The 10634-nt window shown below is 44.5% G+C and overlaps 1 protein-coding gene across 2 annotated transcripts in view; it reads left to right on the top strand.

Annotated features, from left to right (window-relative positions):
* The first annotated feature begins 5414 nt into the window (after positions 1 to 5414).
* Positions 5415 to 10634, top strand: part of ESCO1 (establishment of sister chromatid cohesion N-acetyltransferase 1) — a 33247-nt gene continuing 28027 nt past the window's right edge. For both annotated transcript variants that reach the window (XM_066329678.1, XM_066329686.1), the window contains exons 1-4: positions 5415 to 5497; positions 8074 to 8177; positions 8336 to 8534; positions 9100 to 10468. In XM_066329678.1, the coding sequence (XP_066185775.1) occupies positions 8338 to 8534; positions 9100 to 10468 (1566 nt within the window). In that variant the 5' untranslated portion in view covers positions 5415 to 5497; positions 8074 to 8177; positions 8336 to 8337. The remainder of the gene's footprint in view (positions 5498 to 8073; positions 8178 to 8335; positions 8535 to 9099; positions 10469 to 10634) is intronic.

Here is a 10634-nt window from a genome sequence, read left to right as displayed (position 1 = left end):
GTTCTTTGAATACAGAAAAACTAATCCATGGAATACATTTCACACTGAAGAATTAATGCACTTTTTAGATACCAAGACACATAACAGCATAAAAACCATTTAAAGTACTTAGCAGCAAGGGCTGTGGATGAGAGTCTACAACTCCACAGGAGCTGGTGTCAAGAAAATGCCAATAAAGCGTAAGTGACTCCAGGCAGGTCAGCATGGTCCTGTCAAAGTAGCACTGAGTGTCACACCAAATCAGTGACTGTTGCAGAGTGCAGTCACCCCAAGGCCTAGACTCACCATTACAGAGATTGGAAAAGGGATCCACATTCAAAAATTGCTCCTCAGATGTGGTTCAGGAAGCTCCTCCTTACCTTCTCCATGCTGCAAGTTGGAATTTCCAGCTGAGATCTAACAGTCAACTGGTTGAGCCCTTCAAATCAACAGAATGGAACAGCTTACTTTATCTCAGCAGTTCCCAAATGTTTCAGACAACAGCCTCCTCCCCTTTTTCTGGAATGGTCTGGACCCCTGTGTACCACTCACACATATACCCACTCTCTGTCCCAGATGCAAATCTCTGTAAGCTAACTGTACCAGCCTTCCCTCCAGATGTAACCATCTGCAGTCCTTTTCCTGTTCCCCTCTTCCCCTGAAAAAACCCAAACCAAACAACTTACATGCAGCATGCAAGCAAAGTGGACAAGTCCCAGCCCAATTTTTTTTTTCCTGCCCCCCTGCAAAAAGAAAAATACCAAAACCAACTATTCAAATTCTGCCTCCCGCCATTTCGAACACGGCCCCGCCTTTTCAGCTAATTGCCCTGTAAAGCATTTTAGCTTCCAGCAGGCAAGGGCATTCTCCAATCCCTGTTGTCCCACGTGCTATCTGTACAGGAATTTCAGAGAACGGCCTCTTTCACCTACAGCTCCTGTAGTTACGTGGCTTATGCCAGTGACTCACACCTGCCAGGATGAAGACTTTTAGCCCTGCACTCTGCTTCTCCCCGGGTCGCTTCAGCTCAGTGCATCATCACCCTGAGGAAAAAAAAAAGGAAACATTTGTTCCCTGAGTCATCGAGTTGCTGTAACACATGGGCACACTTCAACCTGTGCCACTAATTTGGGTTCTCATCCCAGCATGCCAGCTGGTTAAAAAAAGCCTTGGAATGCTCAAGGTAATTAATAAGAAAGGAAGGTATAAAAAAGCCCAGGAGACTCACCCTGGGGACTTGCCACTGACCTTCAGCAATATATGCTGGGTCTCCCTACTAACTACTGCTGCAGCCAATCTGCTGTGGAATATATCAGCCGCTTTTTGGGTTTGGGTTGTTGTTTAATTTTCATTCCAACAGAAGGAAAGGAAAAATCTGCCGAGCATACAGTGGTTCTTCATGGGCAAACGTCTCTTCCTCTGAAGGATCCAATTTTCCTGTCTCATTCCTTCTACTGGAGATGCAAAAATCAGCTTCTCCCTTCCTCCTAGGATAGAGAGACTTTTTGAATCTGCTAAAGGGAGGAAAATCGAAGCCCTGTGCTATTTCAGTTGCTCCTCCAGTTCCATAAATGCTCTCTATGTGCAGTGATTAGAAAGCCACTGGTTTAAATGAGCTTCCTCTGTGGCCTTACCTCACCTGTCTGAGGCATTCTGAGGCGCGAGCGGTGCTTGGAAGGTTAATTACCGGTGAAAGGTTAAGCAGCTCCTGCCTTTTGGTTGTCTGTCACCACTTCCTTGGTCAGACGAGATGTCTGATAAACAGCAGGGCAGCCTGGGAGTGTGTTTGCATGTCAAAGGGGGCTGTAAAATCTGCGTGCTGGCAGGACCGCTGGGATCCTGCGATCAAGAGCTCAATGCTGTAACTATGTAGTCCGCCCTAAGGCTGCGATTTCACAAGCAGCTGTCAATGTTAACAGCTCTCTCATGCCAAAAGGGGAAGGCTCGCGCTTCCTCCTCCCCTGTCTTTTCTTATCCTGATTCCAGTCATACAGCCTTTCTTAGTCTGGTACAATATGATTCAGTTTTTCCACTGGGGTTTTTTAACTGCTAGCTCAGGAGGTTAAATTTGCTTGTCTATGGGGGTCTCTCAGGTCCTAGACGGAGGCTGGCATGGTGAAGAGCTGGAGAACACTGCTGGGAGTGGGCAAAGGAAGTGGAGAAAATAATAGAAGCTTCCCCTCTCTGGTGACAGTCATCTCCCAAAGCTGTAGCCCAACAGGACATTCTCTGCAATTAGTGGACTGATCCATTATCGCTGAATTATTCCATGAAAAAAGGCATAACCTAGAAGCAAGTAATTTTTCACTTAGCTGCAGACAAGAGGCACTCCAGCAGTATTACTGCACTGGTAAATAAACATGGCTAAATTAACAAAAAATCCTCTTGGGGTTAAATTTGTCCTACTCATATGTCCTACTCACCTATGTGAATGTAGTTTCTCCTCCCTCCCCAGGTTCCCCAGTTCAACAACAATTCATGCCCAAACACCCCTGTTTATATTCACCACAGCTTCCAAGGAGAATAAATTTCTGTAAAGTTTGTGTTCTTTCAACTATGACATTCGCTAGCAAGTTCACACTGACATCAGTGCTTCAGAATGCTGCCACCTTCTGTGGAAAACTGGAAAATTACTATTCTATCCCGTGGACTAACTTTTTCCAAATTTTGGAATTTAATACTTTATAAGAATGCCTGCTACTTTACTCTTTCCCTGCTGTACAGCAAATTACTATTTCATGGAAGGATATAAGAAAATTTAGGTTTACTTGCTTCATGTTCCTAAGAAAGAGACATGGGAAACCTAATCTTAAATTTATAAAGATAACTTGAAGAAATGCTTTTATCATCCTTCAGGAAATTTACACGCAGCCTAGTGATTTAAATATCCTTCATCTGGAAAATATTCTGTTGGTTACTGAAGGAGAGCAGACCACATGTTGCTGCTTTCATTGTAAAGTCACAGCAGATTATCATGCATTAAAGAGGAGCTGCTACAGGGAGTTATAAATAACATCTCCTCCTATCAGCTTTTAAAAAAAAAAACTACAGCTGCTGAAAATTCCCATTTGTCCAGTACAAACTGTGCTTCAATGAAGTGTGTCCGGAAAGAGGACTTATCAAGGAAGGCAGTTCCTTGTTCCAGTTAACAAAGAGACAGAAAACTTTACAGGCAAAACAGTATCTCCAGGTGAATTTCATATTTATACAAACAAATTTATGCTAGTCAGAAACTTGACAGCAATTTCCTACAATTAATCCCATAAATGTGATAACAATAGAAATCACGAAAATATTTTGAAGATTATAAAACAGACCTAAGAAAGTTATTATAAAACCAAATATAACCCCTTTTAAAATAGCTCAAGCATTAACAAATTAATATTTACAGAACCAAATACTAAAATACTTCTGTGGTCTCCTTTGGAACAGTGAACTGTAACCAGAAATTGTAAAAGATCTTGATACGCTTACATGCATTTCAGGTAGGACCTACTTCATGTTACTCCTAGGAAAATAATATGGATGGAGCACACTAGATCTGCATGAGGTACCTCTGCATCAGTATTCTAGTTAGGGTCAGCAGCTCACTTTTGAAGGGAATCCTCTGATCACTCCCACTTACCACCCAGGATCTTGGAGTGTGCATAATGGATTCCTTTCAAAGGAAACCAAACTCATAGTTACACCCCCAGAAGAGACTCAATATATTCAAACTCCAGCTGTCGCTGCACCCATAGTGACAAAAGCTGGTCTGGACTGCCACCTCAGTGGTGTGGATGTCAGATCTTCAGCTTTTTCTTCAGAACTTCTCTTACTTGTAGAGAAGTGTAGACAACAGGCTCAGACACATAAATATCCTGAGGCAAAGAAGCCATGACAAAGTTAGCTGAGGTATAAACACTTTACAAGTGTAGCAAGGACTGAAATATCCCAGACCATGGCAAAAATCACAAATAGGTGGTTATGCTATAGAGTGAGTTGTGAAACACTGTGCAGAATACACAGAACAAAAGAGCTAGCTGGCACCTTCAGAGTAATTGCTGAACTTAGGAAAGCAAAACAAGTTGGACAAATGGACTCAAAAAGGTAGCTCGCTGAGTGAACTTGGTGCTCTGGAGAGAGGAGAGGACACGGCATAGGACCAAGACACACCCAAGAATCCTCTTGAATCTCAGCCACAGACAAGCGTCCATCTTGCTTTACACCCAAGTGATTTACACCGACACCGTGACCCGCCCGTACCCAAGGGAGCTGGCAGCTGTCTGCGCACCTGCACAGCTGAGCAGCAGCAGCTGAGTAATGTATTTCAAAGGCGTCTGCAGACAGAACTGTGAGAAGGGGCCCGCAAACACTAAGGAAACGCTGCTGCAAGCACATCTGCTGTAATACCACCAGGAACTTGGGGGGACTCAGAGAATCACAGAAACACAGAATCAGGTTGGAAAGGAGCAGAGAGGGTCATCTGGTCCAATGTTCCTGCCCAAGTAGGGTCATCCTAGAGCACACGGCATGGAATTGTGCCCAGATGGTTCTTGAATATCTCCCGTGAGGGAGACTGCACAACCTCTCTGGGCAATCGGTCCCAGTCCACAGTCACCCACACTTCCTCATGTTTATTTGGAGCTTCTTGTGCATCAGTTTCTGCCCGTTGCCTCTTGTCCTACTGCTTAGAACCACCGAGGAGAGCCTGGCTCCATCCTCTTGACACCCTCCTTTTGGATATTTATACACCCTGAAGAGGCCCCCTTTCAGGTGACTCTTCGGTCGACTCTTGTCATTTTACTGCGGCTGCCAGCCGTGAGGTGTCAGCCATCGACACTGTGGGCCGCCACCGCAGTCACTTCGGCCCCACTGGCTCCACGGAACGTGGCGCTGCTTTCCCCCCTTGTTTTTGGCAAAAGATTTGGCTCGGACAACCCACCCGGGCGCCGAGCCCCCGAGACATCGCCGCCAGAAGGGGAACTTAAAGATCGCCTGGCTCCAACCCCCTTGCCGTAGGCAAGGGACACCTCCTACTAGACCGGGTTACTCAGGGCTCCATCCAGCCTGGCCTTGAGCACTTCCAGGGATGAGACATCCACAGCTTCTCTGGGCAAACCTGTCCCAATACCTCATCCACTCGCAATAAAGAATTTCTTCCCAATACCTAACCTAAACCTACCCTGTCTGATTTTGAAGCCATTCCCCTTGTCCTGTCAATGCACGCTCTTGTAAGTACCCTGCAGTCCTTAGATGCGTGTTTTAATTAGTACCGTCCCTGAATTCCTTACTCAACACTCCCCTACGGCGGCCGCCCTCCCCTACACGGGCGCTGCGCATGCGCACAGCGCGGCGCTTCCCGCCCTCCCGGTTCCGACTCCCGCCGGAAGATGTCCCGTCCCCGCCGGGGGAGGCTGGGCCGGCGGCGGGGCGGGCGGGACGGGGCGGCGCCGCGGCGGTGCCCGGCTGTGGGCGGGTTCGAGGCTCGGGCTCGCCGCCTCCGCCAGCGCCGGCACGTCGCTGACACCCTCGCGAGGTAAGGTGCCGGCGGCAGACCGGGGGGGGCACTGACGAACTTGCTCTCCCCCACGCTCCCCTCGCCCCGCCCGTGTTCCGCGGGGTCCCGTCGTCCCCGGCTGCCCCGTGCCCGCTGCCCCCCGCGCCCCCGCCCGGGGCCGAGAGCCCGGCGGCGGCTCCTCCCCGGGCCTGCCCGCCGCGGTCGCGGGGGGAGCGGGCCGGCCGTGCCCTGTCGCCAGCGGGAGCCGTGGCGGTGCCCGGCCTCATCCCGGCACGTCCGCCCTGCCCCCGGCGGCTCTGGCCGCGGGAGCTCCCGGCCGGGAGCGGGATCCCTCCGGCAGGCCCTGCCCCGGGAGGGCTGTCACCGCGGGGCGCTGGGGGGGCTGACACCGGGCCACGACTAGAGGCCTTCCCTTCCCTTCCCTTCCCTCCCCTCGGGTTGTGCCGTGGGGCTGCCCGGCGCTGCCGTGGCCCTCAGCCGGGACGGCTCGGGTTCGAGCCCCCCGCGCCCTGCCCATCTGGTGCGCGGCCAGCCTCAGCCCGTGCTCTAAGGGCTGGAAGCTGTGGGGCTCGCGTTTCTCTTTTTTGTTCTTTTGTTGGTTTGGGGTTTTTGGGTGTGAGGTTTTTGTTTGGTCTGTTTTGTTTTCGGGTTTTTTTCCCCCCCTGTACTTCTTGCACCAAACCTTTGCTCGTGTTCTAGTTTGTTCTTGCAATTCTTATGTCTTCCCTGCTTTCCATAATCCGGCTTTTACTAGAGAGTGACTTCTCCGGGGCAGAGACTGCCAGTTCTGGAATGTCTGGAAAAGACTTTGCTCTGCTGTACAAAGTATTAGTAGGAAAGAAATTACTGTTCAAGAACTCTGTGGGAGGAAGAGTGTATTTTTTAGTTGCCTGAGGAGTGCCAGCGAGGGGAGTTTTGTGCTTTCTGTTTTGTACTTGAAAGTCTCCTCCGAGTGTGCCATGTCATGTCTGGAAAAAAACCAGAGAAGATCCAGGTGTATACAGTGTGTGTCACGGTATTCTCAAATTCTCAGGGTCGGTGTTGTGCTCTTAAGAGACCAAAGACCAAATCAGCAACTAGGGCTGTTATTTTCAGGATGAGTGACCACACTGCATCTCTGACGAGTTTTCTTTAACTGGTGGAAACCCAGAGGCTTGTGAGGTGTCATGGAGCTCATGAGCTATTAGAATGTAGGCACGCCAATTGTATTACCTGCTCCTTAGGGAGAGACATGAAAATAGCTACACAAAAAGTGCTTTTAGAGATTTCTTCCCTGGGTAGAATTAAAAAAATGTACCTCAAATATGGGTTATTTATCGTGTATCTTCTTTAAAGGAGAAGGTCAGAAGATATCCCTGGTGTCTGGAATCTTGAGTTTTTAATCAGCTTTTTAACAAAATTACCAGTTTTGCATGGTTAGAAATGCTTTCGTAAGTGGATAAATGAAAATAACGACAATATAAAGTATGAAGAAAAGACAAAATACAGTTGTTTACTTTTTCCTTTTTTGTAATCATCAATTATTAAAAGGGGCTGAACATAAGTATCTTTGAAATTGTTAGGGGAAGACATTCACGTGTCAATATTAGGAGTCATACTTTGGTTGTAATGAACCAATGACTTGTTCCTTTTTGACCACAAAAATGCGTCATACTTAACATCAAGTCAGTTAAGGTTTGAAAAGCAGTATAGTTTTATAGAAATCTATATGTAATCTGTAAGTCTGTCAGTTACAAAAATTAATAGGTAATTCTTGATTGAAAAAGGTAATGTGGAAGTTCTGACCACTGAATCTTCCAGTAAACTTGATTTTAATAAAGTTATTAGTAAGACTTTATTGATTATTATTATCTTTGCTGTAATACAATAATGGTGTCTTTAATAAGGGAACTGAAAAGTTTCACAAGTCAGAAGTGTGTATGAAAGGGGTGATCAGCCAAATCTGTGAAGATTTTTTTATCAAGAATCTCTGTTAGCTTTCAGACTCTTATGCAGAGTAACTTCTGCATCATTAACATCATTTCAGTTCTCATGAAGACATTGTCTTTAACTGCCCAAGGCAAATGTCTCTAATAATGCTGCTTTCTAGGCTTCCCATCTCTGATCTGTGGCTTAAGTGATTATTAGAAGGAATAATGTTGTAGGTTGCTGATGTTTGTGAAGTTCTGTTGTAGCAGCCACAAAACTTGATAACGGAGTCTAATGGATTTATTCTCTGTTGCTGTGAAGTACAGGATTGACAGTAGTCCCATGTTTTTTGCCAGCTCTGAAAGAGAGCAGCACACTGTTTTCTGGAAAAAGGTGAAAAGCTGAGAAACTTCCTTTTGAATTGAACTATTGCTTGCCACCTTTCAAAAGGTAAAAGTGAGACAGCAAAGTGGCAAAAATTTTTGGATATGGAAATAAAAAACAAAATTTTTCTGTTGTTTCTTGGTTGGTTGTTGGTTTGTTTGTTTGTTTTTTTTTTTTAGCTCCTTATCAATGAAACTCTAAAGCTAAGCATTGTTTGAGGGGATGGAAGAGGGTGGGAATTCAGAGTCTTGAGTAGGGAGTTATGAGGTGTTTACTGCATGAACATTTTCTGTTCTTCATAGGTGGCATGAAACATCCTGTTTGTAAGCATATGCATAAGGAATGCTCTTGTCACACCTTGATAAGTTACTTTGGCCTGAGCATCGATTGCCTCTTGTAAAAACCTGTAAGTAAAATGAGTGTCATTTGATTTGAGATTGCTTTAATGATTTTCTTTTTGATCACAGCATGATCTGGCTGTAAAAGAAAAAGTGAATGTGTGAAAGTGAAAAATTACGATATTTGACAAAGAGCCTAAAAGCTGAATGGTTTGGTTTTTTACAGAAATGGCAGCTCAGAAAAGGAAATCTACGTTAGTAGAGCCTTCTGCTAAACGTCCAAAGCTGGACAAGAACAGCAAACCGGCTTTGTCAAAAAAGGAAAAAGAGGTGTTGGATACAAAATATGGCTCAAATAAATCAAAGCCCAATCAGTGTGCAGTGCAGGAGAAAACTCTACTCAAAACCTCTGCCAAACCAAACAGGTCAGTGACAAAAAAAATTATATATAATTCTGTGTTGTCTTGGTAGACTATATTAGTGCAGAAACAATCTAAGCAGAGGGTATCTGAGTTAAAGATACAGCTAAATAGTTAAATAATGCTAGAAGGGAGACCAGATTTAAATCATCATGCATGCTGTCCGCTACATGGCTTTTCTCTGAAACCATCTAAGTGCCTTGAAATTCAGAAAGACCACCTTCAAAAAGGTTTCTGAAGCAAAAATAAATCTAATATTATATGTGTATATATATATCTTACACTTCATTTGAAAGTCACAAACATCAGTGATTAAAAACTGCTAGAGATGTCACAAAGCATTAATCTGTGGTTTGTAGTTCAGTCTTGCCCTGCGTATAAAATATTACATACAACACTTAAGAGTAACTAGGTGGAAGTAAACACCTTTTTGGAATAATTCTTCCAAAAATATTGAGAGTGTAAGATCTAGTGTTTTAAAAAAGAAAAGAAAGAAGCAGAGGAGGAATGAAAAGAATCTTACAACAGATTCTACTTTCTGGATGCTGAAAAAAATATTTGAATCTTTCAGTGATAACACCAATGAACCTGAAGTAGGAACACGCATGACTACAAGATCTTCAGCACTCAACTCAAATAATAAAACAATATCTGGCAAAACAGTCCAGCAGCAGCAGCCTAAATCTTCAAAAAATAAGGAGGTATGCCAGAAAAAACCAATGCAAGAAATTCCTAAGTCAAAATGCTTAATTGCGCCAAACGAGCCAGTAACAAGGAGATCACAGAGACTGCAGCAGTTAACGCATGTGCATGTTCCAGCAAGATCCCTGCGCAGCAGAGAAGTTAAAGAAGAAAAAGTTTTGGAAGTTAAGCACAGTAGCCAGGCAAAAAAACACACTCGCAGCATTGCAGCAAAACCACTGAAATCTGCTGGAGGGAAAACGGAACAGAAAAACACAAAGATCAAGCCGAACAATACAAACAAGGATAAAGAAATACATGTAGAAGTGACCAGCTCTCTGAAGGAGAAAAAGTGTAAAGCGGACAGTAAAAAGGATAATTCCAGTAGCTTTCAACACAATCTTCAAGGATCTTCATCGTGTCCTGATGATAGTCTTGGGGAAGTCAAGAAAGACCCAGTGGGCCCTGTGTCTCCTAACTCTAGCAACACAAAGAAAGTGGAAACCAATTCTCTTAAGCCAAATTGTGCAGCATCTAAGGAAAAGCAGCAAACTCATCTGAACATAAAACCCAGTGCAAAACCAAAAAACACTTCACAGCCATCTGTAAGTGAGACAAATGCAGCTGATCAACCAGAGAATGATGGAAAATCCAAAAGGGTGAGCATCCTTGAACTTTGTGAAGAAATTGCAGGTGAGATTGAGTCAGATACAGTAGAAGTGAAAAAAGATTCCCCTAGTGCAGAGGATAGCAAAGCAGAAGAAAAGCACAATGACACACAGTTACAGCAAAGTGAAATGCCTACTCAGAAAGAACCCAGTCAAAGTCCTCAGTGCAAACGGTTTTTCCCTAGCAAAAAAGCAATGCCTGTCAAATGCACTCTGAATGGTAGAAATAACTCCTCAAACAAAAACTCTAAATGGACCAAAATTAAATTGCTGAAAGCTAGTAATGTGAAGCAAAGTAACTCAAATTCTCCAAATGTCGCCAAGCTTCCCTTTTTAAAAGATTTCCCTGAAGTTTCAGAGGCGAGTCAAATGGCTGCAGAAGCAGAGCTTTCAAAGGCGCAAGGCAAGCTGTCAGCAAGACTCTTTGAGAATGAAAGTACAACTTGTGCACAGGAGAAATCAGATCCTTCGTCTGAACGAGCTGAAGCTAAAGAAGTGACATTAGAAACAAAACAGCCCACAAGGAAAGGTGCAGAAAATGGTTTGTTGCCTAACTTGACAAAACGTTTATGTGAGCCAAGACCAGATGAGGTAAGTTCTTTTAATTATGGTGTATAGTGGGAGGGTGTTCTAAACCTATTCTGTTTTCTGAGAATCCCAGGCTCAGAATTGTTTTAACAATGACTTTCTTTACAGGAACGTTAAAATTTTCAAATATATTAGAGATTTATTGCTATGTTGACATAGATGGGTGATA

This window comes from Sylvia atricapilla, chromosome 1 (assembly GCF_009819655.1).
Source record: "Sylvia atricapilla isolate bSylAtr1 chromosome 1, bSylAtr1.pri, whole genome shotgun sequence".
NCBI classification, from domain to species: domain Eukaryota; kingdom Metazoa; phylum Chordata; class Aves; order Passeriformes; family Sylviidae; genus Sylvia; species Sylvia atricapilla.
The sequence above is the reverse complement of the archived record's forward strand: the minus strand, read 5'-3'. Positions and strand labels throughout refer to the sequence as shown.